General features: G+C 43.4%; 1 protein-coding gene across 4 annotated transcripts; it reads right to left on the bottom strand.

Annotated features, from left to right (window-relative positions):
- Window positions 1–409: 409 nt before the first annotated feature.
- On the bottom strand, window positions 410–16,557 carry LOC139535814 (SWI/SNF complex subunit SMARCC2-like). Of its 4 annotated transcripts, none has more exons than XM_071335633.1 (25): window positions 16,419–16,557; window positions 15,438–15,557; window positions 15,028–15,113; window positions 14,728–14,809; window positions 14,528–14,620; window positions 14,342–14,414; window positions 14,117–14,186; window positions 13,738–13,813; window positions 12,323–12,570; window positions 11,909–12,033; window positions 11,614–11,673; window positions 11,222–11,390; window positions 10,588–10,659; window positions 10,321–10,434; window positions 9,678–9,831; window positions 9,346–9,465; window positions 9,176–9,238; window positions 8,710–8,968; window positions 8,276–8,437; window positions 8,051–8,112; window positions 7,421–7,547; window positions 7,135–7,298; window positions 4,741–4,875; window positions 4,099–4,486; window positions 410–3,924 (listed from the first exon to the last, which is right to left on the bottom strand). In XM_071335633.1, the coding sequence occupies exons 1-25, from the start codon at window positions 16,527–16,529 to the stop codon at window positions 3,866–3,868; spliced, it is 3,192 nt and encodes a 1,063-aa protein (XP_071191734.1). In that variant the 5' UTR covers window positions 16,530–16,557; the 3' UTR covers window positions 410–3,865. The 4 variants fall into 4 exon arrangements, with proteins under 4 accessions (XP_071191734.1, XP_071191735.1, XP_071191736.1 ...); XM_071335634.1 differs by having other exon boundaries at window positions 14,342–14,411; XM_071335635.1 differs by having other exon boundaries at window positions 14,728–14,803.
- Window positions 16,558–20,910: the final 4,353 nt, after the last annotated feature.

Genomic DNA, 20,910 nt, shown 5'->3' with positions numbered 1-20,910 from the left:
TGCAGGTATGAGTCTACTAGCTGCTACTAGCTGCCTTGAGGCAGTAGGCCTTGTATGGTAAGGTGATTGCTTGGTCTCAGTAGTCTGCAGAGTGTCTGTTAGTACTAGGTGATAGTTCAGTGGAAAATAAACCGTAATGTTCAAGACGCAGTTGTCCCATGCATAGGGGGACCCTGTACGAAGATGCCACGCACAGCCTGCCCTCTTGTGGTGCCTGCAGTGCAGACGGAGCGTTGGATTATTTCCGTAGGCCTAATGTAACAAAAACCAGTGAAAGATGTCTTCCTTCACGTAAGGGTTGAGTGTTTAGAGCCATAGTCATACTCCCCAGAATTCTTAGTGAACTACAGCCTACAATTGTCATAGCTTGACGTTTGCCATGGTACAGTCAAGATGGCAACAATGACCAAACTGTACACATGTCACATTTATTACATGGTTTTTTAAACATTTTCTGTAAGTAAAACCTTAGCATCTTTTTTTATACGAACTGTAGAGCAACTGACACTAATTCGGTAACGGTTTAACTGAGGAAAGGTTCATTTCTACTTGTGTTATCATGAAAAACAAACTGAACAGACATGTATTTCATATCACGAAATCCACACACAGTAACAATGGAGACCAAAGCAGTCCATCCATGGTCACGACTAGTGAAGTTTCTAACACTGGCTCTCTGGACAAGTTTCATCAGAGTATATATGACTGTCAGAATGTGTGTGATGTGCTGGTGCGTGATTGTTCTCATACAGACATACCAAACTATGAGCATCACAATTCCTCAGCCCTTATAACAAATCAAACACAGGGTGGGTGATGGAACTGAAAGAACTCTTAGGGAAAACAGATCTTCATGGCATGCATTCACACCCATGCTCACAGTCACACTGACTGACAGGTCATTGTGACCTATTAGGACCACGCGCATGACAGTGAGGGAGGTTACAAAAATACAGCAATTAAATGCAAACAGTAATATCAAAGAAACAAGATGGAAAACCTGACAGTCAAAAAATATAAAAATAGAAAGGATACATAAAGATATTGTTACAAATATTAATGGACAGAATTCTCTCAACTGAACTGACTTTTGAGATCCATTGACTTGCACAGTTCTTTTGTAACATTAAAGCCACTTCCATTACATAGTAATCACTTCATGTGAGTTGGACCTGTCATTGGAAAAACACAAACTATAAAAATCTGGATTTCCCAAACATCCAAAACTCTGGCTTCACCCCACTGACTTATATGGAGAAAATGGCAAAAATGATGTTGGTTTATCAATGAAGAGTTGTGACGGTGATGTCTTATATCTGAAGTTGCTAACAGGGTTCTTCTGGAGCCTACATCCAGTCATTACTTTAGAGTATAATCTTTACAATGGTATGATTCACTGATACTGACCAGCCATACTGGACATACTGACAGAAACCAAATATGACGCATCCATGAATACAAATCCTATCTGTGTAGTTACTGCTTGTCTTGTGATTACGATCTGCTCTATGAAAGCCCAACTGTTTCATAAGTGTTTCAGATATGAATGTTCAAAAATAGAGTTGAAGGGCCAATGAGGATGTTTTTATCTCAATATCAAATCATTTCTGGATAACAATTAAGTACCTGATTATTTTAGAACATTTTAATTGAAAACAAACAAAAATAGCTTCTTAGCTAAAAGCAATTTCTCAAGCAAGAATTTTGCTAGGACTGGCGAAGTGGTCTGAGTGAGGGGACTAATTGGAGGAGCCTAATGGGAGGGACATGTAACCTGAAAACGAGCTATTGTTGGCAGAGAGGAGGGCAAACTCTCTTTGTTATTGGTCTATTAATTTAAACCGCCTGGTGATGTTGCCATGTAGTCCAAAACCCCACCCTTGCAAAACAAGCTGAAATTTTCAAACAGCTCTTACACTAAAGGGCATTATCATAATGTTCACAATTTTACAGCATTATTCCAACCTCATAGTGTGGAAACATATATAAAACACAGAGAAAATAAAGTTTTTGACTGCACTGTCCCTTTAAAATTAGGACTTTTAGGACATTGTGACCTGGTCCTTGTGGGTCCTCGGGGGCACTGTGACTCTGGGAGTATGTTTCCCTTCATCAATACTTTAAGTGGTTTCTAATGCTCAGTCATATAGGGATTTTGTCCCTTCAAATTGGAGTGAATCATTTGTCAGCATTGTAAACAGAAAATCCAGTTAACAGTACATAGTCTTACTAACTAAAATGGCAGTAGGGCAAGATGAGACAGTTTTCAAGTGGAACAGATATTATTACAAAGAGTAATACCATTCGTTTTCATTGCCCTCACACATACTTTTTAGTTTAGGATACATCTAACCAACAGGCCAACCCCAAAGCTCTATAACGCCACATTCACTAACATAGGACAACAAGCAAACAATCCAATGAAATACAGTGACTTGTTCAATTGATGATCTCATATTTGGAAACTATGACATCCTAGTAAAAGTTAAAAACAAGAAAACAGTTATGTGTTTCAGGTCAATTTAGGCCTAGATTCAATCAGATCAAGAGTTAACCGGCGATAGCCGACACCCACATAGCTGATGTTTTGGCGGTGTTCGAGGTGGAACTGTCAAATCGGTGAGCAGCTGCTCTTGATCATTATCATGTAGCCATACCCGTCTCACGTTAGAAGTTCAGAACGAGAAAATGTAGGCTATATAGAAATAATGACGCTCAAATTGAAAATCATTCAACTAAATAATGAGGATTTCAATCAGCCTAATCGAGTTGTAGAATACATCACACATTCCAGTATTCAAACTTATAAACAAGGCTGCATGGTATTCTTGTAGGGCTCTATTCAATCTGTAAAGCGTTACAGATTCCAGGATAGAAATGTAATGGTATTTTCCGATTGAGCCGACATACAGTATGCAGAGTTTACCGTGAACACAGTCTCTGCTAATGCGGGAACACTGCCTTTAAATTTCAATCATGGTGTAAAGCTGAACTTCCGCGATGCGGATTGAATAAAGCCCTTAATGCTACTTCATGCAGCCAATAGCAATGTACGCTTTAGGTGTAATGCCAGGAGCCGCTTGTGGTATTTGACAGCTCTAAAGCAGTTCCACCTCTGACACAGCCACAACAACAGCTTTGCGGATGTTGTCTAAAGCGGATCTGATTGAATAGAGCCCTTAGTTAATAATGATTTGTCTTCAGATATGGCCGCGGAAGAAACATATTTTCAAAGTACAAATCTTTTTTTTAATCTTCTTTAAATTGTAAGTACCTACTAGGGTACCTTGGGAGAATAGGTAGGTAGGTACGTCTGGGAACATGGCTGGGAACATCTGACCCTCAATACACTATAGAAGAAAACAAAAGCACCACTCTTCAGAGGACTGCTAAGACAAGAGTCCTTTAGTTCTCTTCATATCCTCAGGTCAGGTGACGTATTTACATGACAATACTCTCTTGGTTTAACCTTGGGTCTGATGTGAAGGGTGAAAGTAATTAAGCAACTTATGTCTGTAAAAATGACGAGGGGACTGTTCGTTTGAAAACTCTTCATTGGCATTTTCTTTTTAGTTGGGAGTCATTTTGAGGGGGTTGTTTCCACCTAATATTAATTCCGGTATGGAATGTTTTTCTTTTGTTTTTCTTTCTCATGTCAATCGTCCAGTCCAAATGTTAAAAATTATCAAAGTTTGTTGTATCTCCTTCAGTTTGACTTCTTAATTTTCAGATGATACAGGCAGAATTCATAGGTACAAAGTGGTCAATGTCATTCAGTTTGCCAAGACCTTTTTCCTGTCTCTCTCTCATCTTCCCTCTCTCTTTTCCCTCCTCTCCCTACCTGTCTCTCTTTCTTTCTCTCTTTTCACTGTGGAGTGGGAGCAGCGGTTGAGGAGTGGAGTGTATCCCCAGGGGCGCTGGACTCTGGGTTCAAAAAGAGGAGAAGAATTTGAGATGTGTAACACAAACATACAAACATAGTGCAAAAACATTCAACAGTATAGTTGAAGTTAATTCCAATGGGTCACATGATTACCTTCATACAGTATTAGGTAATTACTGAAAATTCACAGTTGGTCCATAAAAAATGTGACTCACCGTGGAGTGTTGGGGTGGTGTTGGTGCTGGAGTGGCCTGGCGGGCGGGGAGGTGAGGAGTGAGGACCACTGGTGGGCGGCTGGGGCTCAGTGGGCTGGGCCTGGGCAGAGGAGGGGCCAGTCATGGGGACGGAGGAGGCAGAGGGTGCTGGGCTGGGAGCTGGCTGTGGTGCAGGGATACTGGGGGCCGGCTGGGACTGGGTGGCTGAGGGGCCCTGGGGTGGGGGGCCCGTGGTGGCCGGGGCGAGGTGTGGGCCTCCAGTCTGGCTATGCTGCTGGTGCTGGATCTGTTGGAAGTGCTGCTGACGCGCCCTCATCTCTGCATACTTCAACTGCTCCATGTGGAACGACTGACGGTCTGCCAGCAGCTGCTGCCTCTGGTACTCCAACTACACACACACACACACACACACACACACACACACACACACACACACACACACACACACACACACACACACACACACACACACACACACACACACACACACACACACACACACACACACACACACACACACACACACACACACACACACACACGTAAATGCGCAGTCCAACCAACAAAGCAAAACCAATTAACAAAACCATCAAGTCCACTTAAACGACATCCCCCATAATGCTTCGCTACTGCCTGACTCACAGCCTCCCTCTCTCGGTCCATGATAGTCTCCAGCTCTTCAAAGTGTCTCAGTTTGATCTCCAGCTTCTTCATCTGAGTCTCCACCAGCAGAGCCACCAGAGACTTGATCTTCCTCTCCTCCACCGCAGCCAGGTGCTATGGAGAGAGAAAGACAGAGAGGAGGGAGATAGAGGAAGAGAGAGAGAAGAAGTATGGTGGAGAGGTAGAGAAAAATCATCTTTAGTATGTGAAAATAGCACAGACATATACTGAACAATCCATGGTTGATCATCAGAATGAGTAACTGAGATAGTAGAAGTTGTCCCTAATCACGGATACAGGGTCTGATATGTTTTACAGACTGGCTGCAGATCCGACTACATAACAGAACTGAAGTGCATTCGGAAAGTATTCAGACCCCTTGACTACAGCCTTACTCTAAAATGTATTGAATCAAAAAAAAATCTCATAAATCTTCACACAATACCCCATAATGACAAAGCGAAAACTGTTTTTTGTATTTTCTTGCACAGTGAAAAAAATATACTAAACAGTAAAACCTTATTTACATAAGTATTCAGACCCTTTGATATGAAACTCGAAATTGAGCTCAGGTGTATCCTGTTTCCATTGATCATCCTTGAGATGTTTTGACAACTTGATTGGAGTCCACCTGTGGAATATTCAATTGATTGGACATGATTTGGAAAGGCACATACCTGTCTATAAGGTCTCACAGTTGACAGTGCATGTCAGAGCAAAAACCAAGCCATGAGGTCGAAGGAATTGTCCGTAGAGCTCCGAGACAGGATTGTGTCGTGGCACAGATCTGGGGAAGGGTACCAAAACATTTCTGCAGCATTGAAGGTCCCCAAGAACACAGTGGCCTCCATCATTCTTAAATGGAAGAAGTTTCGAACCACCAAGACTCTTCCTAGAGCTGGCCGCCTGGCCAAACTGAGCAGTCGGGGGAGAAGGTCCTTGGTCAGGGAGGTGACCAAGAACCCAATCTTCACTCTGACAGAGCTCCAGAGTTCCTCTGTGGAGATGAGAGAACCTTCCAGAAGGCCAACCACCAACTCCACCAATCAGGCCTTTATGGTAGAGTGGCTAGCCACTCCTCAGTAAAAGGCACGAGAGCCCGCTTGGAGTTCGCCAAAAGGCACCTAAAGGACTGGGGTGAAGGTTCACCTTCCAACTGGACAACGACCATAAGCACACAGCCAAGACAAAGCAGGAGTGGCTTCGGGACAAGTCTTAATGTCCTTGAGTGGCCCAGCCAGAGCCCGGACTTGAACCCAATTGAACATCTCTGGAGAGACTTGAAAATAGCTGTGCAGCAACGCTCCCATCCAACCTGACAGAGCTTGAGAGGATCTGAAGAGAAATGTAACCTTTATTTAACTAGGCAAGTCAGTTAAGAACAAATTCTTATTTACAATGACGGCCTACCCCGGCCAAACCCGGACGACGCTGGGCCAATTGTGCGCCACCCTATGGGACTCCCAATCACCATCGGATGTGACACAGCCTGGATCCGAACCATAAAGGTGTGCCAAGCTTGTAGCGTCCTCGAGCCTCGAGGCTGTAATCGCTGTCAAAGGTGTTTCAACAAAGTATTGAGTAAAGGGTCTGAATACTTATGTAAATGTGATATTACATTTCCTTAAAAAACTGTTTTTTCTTTGTCATTATGGGTACTGTGTGTATATTGATGAAAAGTATAACAATTTAATACATTTTAGAATAAGGCTGTAACGTAACAAAATGTGGAAAAAGTCAAGGGGCCTGAATACTTTCCGAATGCACTGTATAACGTTACTGGAAGACAAAAAATACCACCTCATTTCTTATGAGATTTTAGGATGATTGTACGAATGGTCACATTTTTCTCTCATGTGGCCTCAACAGCGTGTTAGGCAAAATATGTGCTTTGATTGAAACTAAACACAGGTAAGCTATGCAGTTTAACACTATCTGCAAAAAAATGTGCTCCACTGTATATAATTCAGAACAGGCTACTTGTAGGCTACTTGGAAACAACACTGTATAACTCAATAAGATCTAAATGCATATCCCATGAAACTGATTGAGATCAAATGATTGGTATGCAGACGCTGCATGGACGTTTCAGAATCAGAACGTGATTCAGATCTTCAGCTGTGGGGAAAAGGGATCCAGGTGGGCGGGACGGGGTGGTTACCTCCGGAACCGCAGTCTCTGCCTATTTTTGAGTCCCTGGGGGTTGGCTAGGAGAGCTGATTTTGAATCAGGTGCCTCCTAATGTAATTGTATGAACTATGGCAAAACTGATCGTAGATCAGCACTCCTACTCTGAGAAGCTTGATACATACAGCATCTGATCCTAGATCTGTGGTTAGGGGCATAATGCTAAACAAGGGTCAGAATTCAGACCTTGGCTTTGACGGCAGCAGCAGCCAGGGCGGAGGCAGCAGCAGTAGCCAGGTTCCCCTCTCCCACATCTCGTTCCACCTTTGCCTTCCTTTCGCCCTCGCTCTCTCCTTCTCTCTGGCCCTCCTCCAAGGCCTCCTTCCCTTCCTTCTCCTTCTCTCTCTCACCTAATGCAGAGTGGGAAACATAGAAATCACACCTAATTTAGTGTCTGAGCAAGAGAGACAGAATCCACTATTTTACAGAGATTACAGATACATTCAAATTCAGTCACAGTCACAGACATTACCCATCTCTGTCTCTGTCTTCTCAGACTCTCGTTCTCTCTCTCCTTCTCCCTCTCTCCCTCTCTCCTCCTCCTTCTTCCCGTTTTCTCCTTGCTTCTCATCCTCTTCCATGGCTCCATCTTTATTCTCCTGTTATCACCATGGGGATAAGGACAACTCGGTCAGCTCTTTACTGATACTTGATTTTTTTTTACCCCTTTTTTGTGGTATCCAATTGGTAGTTACAGTCTTGTCTCGTTGCTGCAAGTCCTGTACAGACTCGGGAGAGACGAAGGTTGAGAGTCGTGCGTCCTCCGAAACACAACCCAGCCAAGCCGCACTGCTTCTTGACACAATGCCCACTTAACCCGGAAGCCAGCCACACCAACGTGTCGGAGGAAACACTGTGCACCTGGCAACCGTGTCAGCGTGCATTGCGCCCGGCCCGCCACAGGAGTCGCTAGTGCGTGATGGGACAAGAACATCCCTGCCGGCCAAACCCTCCCCTAACCCGGATGACTGTGCCACTCGGGAGGCCGTCCTTACTGATACTTGAGCATCGATCATCACAACATAGACAATTCAGAACTGGTTTGCCAGAAGACTCAACCACGCAAACACAGGTACAGTAGAAGTCCAAACAGACACCATACCTTGGTCTCCCTCTTCTCCTCACTGGATTGGCTGTCACTCTTACTCTCCTCACTGCTCTCTTCTGGAGGCAGAGAAAAGACAGATGAGTTGTCAGCCAGCCTTACGTCTACCCCACCTGCAACTCGTTTTTCAATTCAGATCGATAAACTATTGACATACATACTTATGGGTAAACATGAAGAAAGACGACTATAGTTTTAGATAATAGTAGATGGAAGCTGTACCAGGTTTGTCTCCTTCCTCCAGGCTGGTGCCTGCGATGCCGCTGCCCTCCAGGCCGTAGAGGGGGTCCTGTCTGCCACTGGCCCGCGCCGCTTCCTCCACCCTCCTCACATGGGCCTCCACCAGTGCTGCTGGGACCTCCTCCTTCATTCGGGAAAACTCCTCTGAGAGAGTGAGTGAGTGAGTGAGTGAGTGAGTGAGTGAGTGAGTGAGTGAGTGAGTGAGTGAGTGATTGAGTGAGTGAGAGATAAACAGCTGAACGCTACACCCAATACACAATCCATCTCTAAAATGTCTCTCTTGAGAGAAAAAATTCCAAAACCTCAAGACACCTCCTGGTAAATAACGGTTAACTAAACAATTATCTGACACAAATCAGGCCAGTCTTTACTCTGTGTGATCCGACCGACGGTTAGTTAGTGAGTTGACCTCTCACCCAGGGCAGACTTGGCGGCTGCGGAGGCCACGCGGGGGTCCACCACGGAGGCCAGGAAGGCCACGGTGCTCATGACGGGGTTGCCTGCCTGGCTGAAGGGGACGGGCTGGTAGGCCAGGGGGCCCAGGGACGAGGACATGTCCTCCAGGTATGGGTCCTCAATGGGCAGACGCAGGAAGTGCAGGATACACTCGTCCTGGGTACGTGAGCCCACGTGCTCTGACACCTTGTTCCAGTCATCCTTGTACATCTCCAGACCCTGAAAGGGTAGGGATGATATGATTGATATTAATAATCATAATGTTATATTAAGCCTTAGATTTTGTTTTCAGATAAGTGCTTTGTGTGTTTTTGTTGTTGTTCCTCTCAACACGTTTTCAATTTTAAGTTTATTTGGAATTAAAGGGCATTTTGTTGAACCATTCTGTTGAATGGTAATAAAGTGGAGGAGACAGTTGTTAGTTACCTCTAGCAGCAGTAGTGTCTCCTGTTCGGTCCAGTCTCGCATGGCATTGGCAGCAGTCTTACTCTGCAGACAGGAAGAAGTAATATCACTGAAACACATCACTACTCTTTAATAGTTAGCTATACAGTGCATTATGATAATCATCAGTCCTGCAGTGTTGTGAGCCATACCTTAGGAGGCCCAGTCTTCTTGCTGTACATGTCTGTCCTCAGGCCAAAGTTCTGCAGGTCGGCTGGCTGCTTCTCCTTCACCTTATCTGGGAATGACAGAATCTGCTGGGCCGCCGGAGTCTAGAGGGGACAGAGAGAAGTGGAGTGAAGCTACAGTCAAATAGAGACATCTAGAACCAAAATATAGATACAATTAGTATTTGTGCGTGCGTGTGCATGTGTTTATCTGTGTGTGTGTGTGTGTGTGTGTGTGTGTGTGTGTGTGTGTGTGTGTGTGTGTGTGTGTGTGTGTGTGTGTGTGTGTGTGTGTGTGTGTGTGTGTATGTGTATACCTGGGATGCCTTGGGTTGCAGGGGCACCAGGCTGGAAGGGGTGTCAGCCAGGACGTGGAAGTGGGAGGTGGGCGGGGGGCCCATGGGGGTGGGCCGGCTCTCTGAGTCCACCTGGTAGTTGATCAGACCCCACTGCTCCAGGAATGCATGCACCCTGAGGAGAGGAGTAGGTAAATATTACTGCAGGAAGTAGATGAAAAGACAAGAATACACAACAATGACAGTGTGTACACAATGTACTACAGCAGGGGTGTCAAATCTGGACTAAAGGTGTTTTTTTTTAAACTCAATATACTTTAAAATGTCTAAAACCAAATGGAAACTGTGTAGAAATGATAATGGACTTACATTACAATCACCCAAATGAAAGCTAGACAGTCAGGCAGCATCGAAAATTCCAAACACGATGGCCAGAGGACTAATTTTTGCAGTGCGGCCCTCCGGACCTCGTTGAAGACCGAATGCGGCCCCCGGGGCAAAATTAGTTTGACACCCTTGTTCTACAGTGTTAAACCAGCCTGATCTGAGCGCAGCGGTCTGGTTTAACGAAGATAGTATTATACTCTTCTTATAAGAATTACAAAACGGAGTAAACTGTAATGCGACTGTTGTAAATGTCCTGTGTGCACCGAGTCCTCCTAACCTCATGATGGCGCACACGTCTCCGGCCAGGTTCCTACGACAGGCGGTGGAGGTGAGGTACTCCTGCGGATTCAGCCTGTACGTGTCAATCATGAAGTTCCTGTAGGCCAGGTAACTGTGAGGAGAGATAGAGATTATTGTCAGTGAATATATAGTTAAGTCACTCCAAACCTGAAAGCTGTGTGAAAGCTGTTGTTTGATGCATAACACAGAGGAGTGCATAAGCTAGGCATGTGTAATAATGATATGTTAGCATGGGTTTACTCACATCTCAGGGGTTTTGGATTTGTTCTTGCCATTGAAAAACTCTGGAAGGGCTCTGCGCTCAATAGCATGGACACTGGGAAAGAGAGAACGAGGTTAACATACAGTAGACTAGCTATACCATTTAAGAACATCTCTCTAGAACAGGGATGGGCAACTGGCAGCTCGCACCCTCGGATCAATCCCCCCAGTCAGGGAATAGTAGACTACACAAGGTTCAATTTCATCAGCAGCTTTTTTCTTGTTATGTCAGTCACTGATAGTTAACCATGTCAGCTAACATTTCTTAGATTGCTAAGTTAGTTTAGCGGCCAGCTATCTAAACTTGTTATAGTCGAATTACCGCCCGGGGGACCCACATTGATTTAGTTAGTCTCACTCAGATATTATATTATAAACTGCAAACATTTCTCTCCACCCTATGGCAAAATGTGTAGAACTGTAGGAAATGTGCTTTAAAACAGCTCATTGTCCTCTCTACTCCATGGCACAATGAGTAGAATTGCATGAAGTTAGTTATAAAATTGCAAAATCTTCTCAACGCCCCATGGCCAAATGTGTAGCATTGCACAAGACAAACTCTAAAACGTAACACTATAAGGCTGATGATCCGGGGGTGGGGGGGATGTGTAGCCTACCTGTTGTAGTCAAACCATGCAGCGTAGCTGGGAATGATGATGTGGTGGGTCTGCTCAGTCACGTTGTCCTCATGGAGGTCCAACCCTTTCACCGGCTCTCCTTTCACACTCGGAGAGCCCTCCTCCTCCTCCTTTTCTGCAGTTTCCATGGATTCATCCTCTTGCTCATCTGTTCAAGAGATAAAAGAGGAGATAATGAACATAGGGGGACAGAAAGGATAGATTAAGCTAAAATATAGTGACCTCACCCTGCAGACAGTGTATACACTGAGATGTGATGTGTGTGTTGTGTATCAGGTTGGATACTGTGACAGCAAAACATTTAAATAATCTGTGTGCATATGGACCAATACAGAAAGTATTGTATTGATGAAGTAGTTCAGGGAACTCACCCAGGTCTGTCATGGTACCTCCTTTCACTGGTGTCAACTCAGAGTCTTTCTTAGTGTTGGCTAAAGAGAGACAGAGACAGAGAGGGAGGGGGGTTTGCATTTCCTGTGACACAAGACTTTAGTTCAACCCCTGACCTTCAGTCACAATGATGATACTGATGTTTCAACCAGCGTAAATATCAGAAGGATAAGCCAATGGGCTGAGTCAAAATCTTACATAATAAAGTGTATGTGTGAGTTAGATAGTTCACTAACAAAATGTCATATGTACTGTACGTGTGTGTGTGTTGTGTACCTGTCTTAGGTAGGGTGATCTCCTCTACAGCAGGTACAGGTGATGGTTCATCCAGATCTTTAGTCAGATCCTCCGGCTCCTCCTCTCTCTGGCCTCGCTTAGACTTAGTGTACGGGGTGGTGGGCCTACACACACACACACACACACACACACACACACACACACACACACACACACACACACACACACACACACACACACACACACACACACACACACACACACACACACACACACACACATACAAAGTCAGTCATACTGTATAGCATCTAAAGGCTAGTATTTCTTAGTCATAGTGTGTGTCAGCAATCTACAGATCTCCCAATGACACCTCTACAAAGGGCATCATTCTGGGCTGGCCTATACAGTAGTAAACAAAGGGTAGTAGGGTAGCACACACACACACACACATACCCTTTCTTGGTGTTCTTCTTCTTGCTCTCCTGGGATGGTGGAGTGGGCGAGGGGGAGGGGGAGCGCTTCCTCTTCTTGGCGCTTCCGGGCTTCTTATCCCGGCGCTCGTCCCCTGGGGTGGTCACCTCGTCCGTCAGGGTCTTGGCTGAGATCCTCTTCCTCTTGGGGCCCCCCTCTCCGACCTCATAGTCCTCCTCATTCATCCACTCATTAAACTGGTCCAGGTCCAGGATCCACTTGGCATGGACCTGAAGAAACACAGTTTTTAATATGATGTCATAAACAGGGTGTGAATTACGGGGGAGCCAGGAGGGACTCAGCTCCTCTGAATGAGGCATTATCTCTCCTAAATGCAACAAAAGTCCAACATTGGGGGGTCTCTAAATAATGCTCATTTAATGTTATACTCTTTGCTTAAAATGCAGTGGTAAATATGTTTTACAGTGGTAAATATGACAATAAAAGCATCCAAATACCACTACATCACTGGCTACCGGTAGGCCTATTTGAAGTTCATGGTAACAGGCCTACAATTTGTAGCCTAGAGTAGTAAATTGAGCGTGTGTATTTGGGTGACCCTTCCCGTTTTCCACGGAACAGTTTCAGCCCCATTTCATGTGTCCCAACTTTTCAGCCTACAAAAAAGTTAAATTTATCAGCAAGATGCATCAATTGTAGGTCTTATCAATGGCTGAATGTCATTAGGCACACTGATTTGTAATGGCGTAAGTGTACATGCGATGCACTGTTTGGATTGTTTTGGAGTGGTTGAACATGCAGGCAGCCTACTTTTTGAAGTAATTTGTTTGACAAACAGATGAAAACACCGTGACTGGTTGTGCTCATGCCACATTGAAAGGTAATTCATTTTTACCATTAAATTATATCTTTATTATTAGGCCCATAAAACAAATTCATATAGAGACACCCCCCCCCCCCCGAATATCACGGTGTAATTCGCACTCTGGTCATGAACATGTATATATGTTCATAATTTCTTACATGTATATATGAGACAGAGCCGTGTCCGGATACCGGTACTTGCATAATAAATAGTACACTGATTACTGTATATATGCGAAAATAGAACGTTTTATGGTATATGAGATTTCAAAAATGTTGTATGCTTTAAATGATAGGATGTCATATTCAATCTCGCTCTTCATCTAATACGAATTAGCTGCATGCTATTGAGGAAGAGAATCGTCTATTTCAGACCCAAGTGTGTTTGACAAGGGGACGAGGCGACCTGTACAAAATGAATGAATGGCGGGTACTATCAGTATGTTCTAAATACTAGGCTACGTAGTATGGTTAGTACATAGTAGAGCAATTTTGTAATTAGTAGGCAAGAACGATTTTGGGCACAGCCCTTACACACACAGAAAGAGAGGAAGAAAGCTATGTGTGCTGACCTTCCTGGGTTTCTCTGGGCTGGGCGGATCTTCAACAGCTGCCTCCACCTCACTGGCTAAGATCCAGGTGTCATAGCTGAGCAGCAGGGGACATAGGTCAGATGGAGGTCAGAGACTAGTGTCAGTCTAGTGCACTACATGTCACAACATGGTGCTATAACACAGGCTGAGAAAACAGTGTGGAACAGTTTGCTTTTGTTGTGGTGTATGAATAGGTAAAGGAGATGTGGGTATGGGTTAGAGAGCATGTTAGTGTACATTCACTGTGTGACTTTACTCGATAGTGTCAGTGTCGCCGGTGTTAAAGCATGCTGTGCTGCTAAAGGCTAAGGTTGAGTTGATTGTGTCAGGCTGAGGCCCCAGTATGGACAGTACCTACCTGTCAGGAGAATATCCCCAGTGGAGCAGCACCTGCTTGTCTCTCTTCATCACCGGACGCACCCACTCCTCTGAACCAACCAGGGGATTGGTGAGAGAGAGAGGGAGGGGCCTCATTTTCAAGCCACTACATTTTTGTCATTTAGCAGATGCTCTTATACAGAGCAATTAAGGTTAAGTGCCTTGCTCAAGGGCACGTTTGATACATAATGTTAGACTGACTCACCCTCCTCAAGACTGGCAGGGATAGGAACCACCACATGGGAGCTGCATGTCTTGTCTTCAGTCACTGAGCCCTGCTGGCAGCAAACAAACTCTGCTTAACTGTGTTTGTATGTTGTGGTGTATTGTATTGCACTGTATGTGTACTCCATATACAGTTTTGTCATTAGGTCAGTGAAGACAAGCCTACCTGGTGCCTCTTGATTATGTCCTTCAGTTTCCCCAGCAGCTTGGCCTCAATGTCAGAGCTCAGGTAGATCACTGGTCGACTCAGACAGTTGTTCTAATCGACAGATGGCAAGAAAGAGAGAGAGAGTGAATAAGAAAGAGAGGGACACAGATCAATAAATAAATAAAATAGTTTTCCAAAGAAGAACACGGAAGACTGACCTGTACCAGGGATTTCTCGATAGTCATGAACATCTCCACATTGCGGTCCATCCGAGAAGGATTCTGAAAGTCAAACCTGCGCCTGCCATGAAGACAGACAGGAGTAAAAAATCTCAAAGAACCTCGTCAAATATTTCAATAAAAATACATCATTGTCAAAATGAAAACATCTCAAGGATCAATCTATCTTGTTTAATCTTAAACAGAACTTTTCAACTATACAACTTGGTTCAATTCATTTGAGGGGAATGTATGTGTAGTGAGCCAAACAAAATCTGATGGCTTTAATGAAACTCTTACCAGCCCTGATCACTCTTGAACTTGTAGGCTGCTGCCAGAATGTGGCAGAGAGCCCCACCAGACTTAAAGTCCAGGAAACTCTTCATCTGAACAGAAAGACAGAGGGTTAGATACAGTATTCTTAAAAATATATATATTTAACTAGGCAAGTCAGTTAAGAACAAATTCTTATTTTCAATGATGGCCTACCCCCGCCAAACCCTAACCCGGACGACGCTGGGCCAATTGTGCGCCACCCTATGGGACTCCCAATCACGGGCGGTTGCGATACAGCCTGGAATCAAACCAGGGTCTGTAGTGACGCTTCTAGCACTGAGATGCAGTGCCTTAGACTGCTGAACCACTCGCGAGCCCTAGAATAGTGTAATAGGGGAAGCACAATACCAAATTGTGTGTGTGTATGTTTGTACCGGCAGCCTGGTGAGAGGTGGGTTGCTGACATGTCGTCCGAACACCTCCTCCTGAAACTGCAGTAGCTGGACCACCAGGCTGGACAGAGACTTGTTGGTGGGGGGCTCTGCCTGGATGTACTGAGGGATGGGAGAGAGAGAGAGGATTTACATGGAAATGTCAGAATAAATAGACATTATAACTTAAGTTTAGTTTGTGTGTGCATGTGAGATAGCGAGAAAGAGAGAGAGAGATAATAGGATTTTTTTTTCTAGTTCCACCATAGAACTTTGACAGTTTGAACACTACAATTAACAAAAACAGAATTAATTTGATGGTCAAAAAAACAACAGGTTTCTTTACGTGAATCTTTGCATTATTTCTGTCTGGGCCAGGTTGAGAATGGTAGGGCTGAGCGCATGCTCTGAGACAATAGACAGGGCTTTTTGGCAACACTATAATGAGAAAATTCTGCACACCATCTGGGAGGGGGTAAAAGGGGGCGGGTCATTAAAACTCAAGGCGCATATATTGCCCTAAAAGAACATGGCGTGCAATGAGGTGAAAGATAAAACCGAAAGCGCCGGTAAAAAGACAGCTCAACATCTGGATTTGTGCACTTGCGCTGCCGGTGCGGTAGCCGGAGTATAGACATCTGCAATCAATGAAATTACCGTTAGATAGCTAGTTGGGTTTCCTCCCCTTGAACAAAAACCTGCAACACAGGCCATTCATTCCCCTCTACTAAAAGGGGGTAGAAACATGGACTTATGTTCATAATTTGCAACGCGGCATTTCCCCAAGACGTTTTCGCAGCATCCTTTTGTTTCCGTCTCGTGAATGTGTGGATTAAACCGCTGAACTATCCTGCAACCCATCTCATCTCACACCCTCCTTCTCCTTTCTCTTTGCTCACTCGTTTTGCTGTTAGGATTGCCCTCCTTCATTTATGATAATATGAATGCGTGTATTTATTACTTTAGCAAAAAAACAGGCAGTACCTTTTTATAATTCTTGCCCAACCAAACGCGGACATTGTCGAATTGCGAGACGGTATCAGACGTTTCGAAATATTTTACGTTCGGGCCGCCGTCTTTCTTCCGCACCGCCATCTTTGTCTGCAGAATGACAGCGACCTGGTGGTGGAAAGAAGATACTGCAGTCGGTGGGCCCATTACTGCCACTGTAGTTGCAGTAAATATACAATAGGTGGCGTCATTGCATAAAGATAATGCAGTGCGTAATAATGTCTGCATCGTTTTAAACACGGACACCAGAGAGCGCACATTGAATGTAATGTAGGCCTACCTTTCTAAGTTATGTTTTGACATGGGATGAGAGAAATCATTACCACATTATAAATATGTATTTTCTACATAAAAACAAGCATTAAAAAAGAGATGTCCATCTTGTGGTCTCCCTGTTTTTTTATTTTATTGAACCTTTATTTAACTAGGCAAGTCAGTTAAGAACAAATTCTTATTTACAATGACGGCCTACCAGGGAACAGTGGGTTAACTGCCTTCTTCAGGGGCAGAACAGATTTTTACCTTGTCAGCTTCGGTTACTGGCCCAACGTTCTAACCATTAGGCTACCCTGGTAAAAAAAAAATCTGCACAAATAAGCAAAGGATAAAAAGATTGAAGGGATACTTGGGATTTTGGCAATGAGGCCCTTTATTCACTTCCCCAGAGTCAGATTAACTTGTGGAGACCATTGTTATGTCTCTGTGTCAGTATGAAGGAAGTTAGGTTGCATTCCAAACACTTAAAAGACACACCCTCTCCCCTCAGCCCTCAAATTAAGTGGACACTTCTGATGACATATCATGACCTCTGACAAGTTGACAATTGCAGGGCAAGGGGCGAGGGAAGAATGAATTAATTTTACATTTTCTTGCCCGGAAATTTGTCACTCGTTCATCCCACGGTTGTGTTTTCAGTCATCATGAAACCACTGGTAGCTGTTGTGTGTGCATTATATGCGCTACAGTCAATTATGATTGCATTTCATATCTTGGCTAGAAGACAAAGCCTCCGCAGACATCGAATGTTAGCCATCCGACTATATCAGGTATATCGAAAATTACAATCTATAAGTGTGATGTCAGGGAAAGTTGTACACGCAAGCTAACGTTTCCAAAAGCTAACCAAACAAAAACATCATTACTTTTATGATACGTGTTTGAGCGTCATGTGCATTAGTAGCACAATTTCTAACTTATTTACATTCTTTTTTACATACACTTGTATGTTGATTTCTCCATATTAATATTGGTTCTAAGTTTTGGCTGACTTTTCTTAGCAGATGTACAATCACCGCAAATTAAATTATGCGGCGTTTCAGGCACCGGAGTGAACATAATTGTACACTCGCAAACTCGATCAAAAACGAGGGCTGAGGGGCTTGTGTTGCCAACTTCCCATGCTTGGCTAATCATTTGGACCGTCTACAAAGATGGCCGCAGGGATTTCCCCCAAGAGCATAAGGTGAGGCTAAGTGGAGGAGGGTGTGACTTTTATGTGTTTGAAACGCAGCCTTAGAGTTATTTTTGCGAGCCAATGCTAACTAGCATTAGTGCAATGACTGGAAGTCTATGGGTATCTGCTAGCATAGAATTCCAGTCATTGCACATGTTAGCAGATACCCATATAGACTTCCAGTCATTGCGCTATTGCTAGTTATTAGCTTCCTTCAAACTGCACGCAGAAATGGTATCCAGAAGTTCATCTGACTCTCGGGAAGTAAATAAAGGGTCTCATTGCCAAAATCTAAGGTATTCCTTTAATAATATATCCCAGAAACATCCATTTCACATTGTTCCAAAGACAGAAACGCGGCTGTCTGGTGAATTCTTCTCTTTGACCTTTTGCTCCTATTCTCCGTCTCCGCCAGTCTCCGCATACCCCTCATTAGCACTAAGATAGATGTATATGTTTGTTTGTGTGTGTGTGTGCGGAATCATTACTTTTGTGTGTATGGGTTCATACAAATCAGTGTTTATGCATGGAAATGTGTGAGTAATTGAAAGTCTACATGTGTCTGTATGTCTTGAGTGTACGGGGGTGTGCATGTGACCAGGCAGAACATGTGTGTGTGTGTGTGTGTGTGTGGTGTGTGTGTGTGTGTGTGTGTGTGTGTGGTGCTGGAGAGGAGAGTGAAGCCTATTGATTATTTTAATCCCCCTATTTGTGAGTCTGTGATCCTCTCGGCTCAGCCTTCCACAGGGGGATTGCTAATGGGCACGAATGCTTCCCTCCTATGCCCTCGATCCCTGTCCAATTAACTTTACACTGGAATCTGCCAGGATAGAGTGTGAGGAGGAGGAGGGGAGACTGCCGAGGTATCCCCCTCCCTTCTACCACCACTATCCCTCCAGTCTCCCGTAGGAAACAAATTCAGCATCCAGAATACTATTACCTCTCACCTTTAATTAAATATCTGTCTGCTTGTTTTCACTCTGACAAGATGAGACCACAGACTGGTTCACTGAGGGTAGGAGCAGGACACGGGTCTATTCTGTAATTCTAGAGTATTGCTTGTGGTTTCAGGGGTTAAGAGATAAGATACTGCCATTTTATATGAGGAAGGGATTTCTCTATCACCTAGCTAACTGTGGTAATAGTGAGATTAAAAAAATTAAGAAGTTGCAAACTCAGAAAGTATTCATACCTCTCGACTTATTCCACATTTTGTTTCGTTACAGCCTGAATTCAAAATGAATTCAATAAAAAAAATATCTCACCCATCTATGCACAGTACCCCATAATGACAAAGTGAAAACATGTTTTTAGAAACATGTATATCTAATTTACATAAGTATTCACACCCCTGAGTCAATACTTTGTAGAATCACCTTTGGCAGTGATTACAGCTGTCTTTCTGGGTAAATCTCTCAGAGCTTTCCACACCTGGATTGTGCAATTTTTGCCCATTATTCTTTTAAAAATTCTTCATGCTCTGTCAGTTGGTTGTTGATCATTGCTAGACAACCATTTTCAGGTCTTGCCATAGATTTTCAAGTAGATTTAAGTCAGAACTGTAACTCAGCCCCTCAGGAACATTTACTGTCTTCTTGGTAAGCAACTCCAGCGTAGATTTGGCCTTGTGTTTTAGATTATTGTCCTGCTGAAATGTGAATTAATCTTCCTGTGTCTTGTGGAAAGCAGACTGAACCAGGTTCTCCTGTAGGATTTTGCCTGTGCTTAGCTCCATTCCATTTTTTTTTATCCTGAAAAACTCCCCAGTCTTAATGATTACAAGCATACCGATAACATGATGCAGCCACCACTATGCTTGAAAATATGAAGAGTGGGACTCAGTAATGTGTTTTGGAGTTTCCACAAACATAACACTATTTATTCAGGACAAAAAATGTATTACTTTGCCACATTTTTTGTAGTATTACTTTATTGCCTTGTTGCAACCAGGATGCATGTTTTCCAATGCCTCGCAAAGAAGGGCACCTATTGGTAGATGGGTAAAAAAAATAAGAAAAGCAGACATTGAATATCCCTTTGAGCATGGTGAAGTTATTAATTACACTTTGGATGGCGTATCAATACACCCAGTCACTATAAAGACACAGGCGTCCTTCCTAAGTCAGTTGCCGGAGAGAAAGGAAATTGCTCAGGGATTTCACCATGAAGCAAAACCGTTACACAGTTTAATGGCTGTGATAGGAGAAAACTGAGGATAGATCAACAACATTGTAGTTACTCCACAATACTAACCTAATTGACAGAGTGAAAAGAAGGAAGCCTGTACAGAATAAAACTATTTAAAATTGTTTTACCCATCTACCAGTGGTGGAAAAAGTACTCAATTGTCATACTTGAGTAAAAGTAAAGATACCTTAATAGAAAATAACTCAAGTAAAAGTGAGTCACCCAGTAAAATACTACTTGAGTAAAAGTCTAAAACTATTTGGTTTTAAATATACTTAAGTATCAAAAGTGTAAATGGAATTTCTAAAATGTACTTAAGTATCATACGTTAAAGTAAAAGTATAAACCGTTTCAAATTTCTTATATTAAGCAAACCAGACGGCACAATGTTCTTTTCTTTTTTTATTGACGGATAGCCAGGGGCACGCTCTAACACTCAGACATAATTTACAAACAAAGTATTTCTGTTTAGTGAGTCTGCCAGATCAGAGACAGTAGATATGACCAGGGATGTTCACTTGACTAGTGTGTGAAGTGGACAATTTTCCGGTCAAAATGTAGCGAGTACTTTTGGGTGTCATGGAAAATGTATGGAGTAAAAAGTACATTATTTTCTTAAGGAATGTAGTGAAGTAAAAGTAAAAGTTGGAAAAAATATAAATAGTAAAGTAAAGTACAGATACCCTAAAAAACTACTTAAGTTGTACTTTAAAGTATTTTTAATTAAGTACTTTACACCACTGCCATTTAGGTGCCCTTCTTTGCGAGGCATTGGAAAACCTCCCTGGTCTTTGTGGTTGAATCTGCGTTTGAAATTCACTGCTC

This window comes from Salvelinus alpinus, chromosome 12 (assembly GCF_045679555.1).
Source record: "Salvelinus alpinus chromosome 12, SLU_Salpinus.1, whole genome shotgun sequence".
NCBI classification, from domain to species: domain Eukaryota; kingdom Metazoa; phylum Chordata; class Actinopteri; order Salmoniformes; family Salmonidae; genus Salvelinus; species Salvelinus alpinus.
The sequence above is the reverse complement of the archived record's forward strand: the minus strand, read 5'-3'. Positions and strand labels throughout refer to the sequence as shown.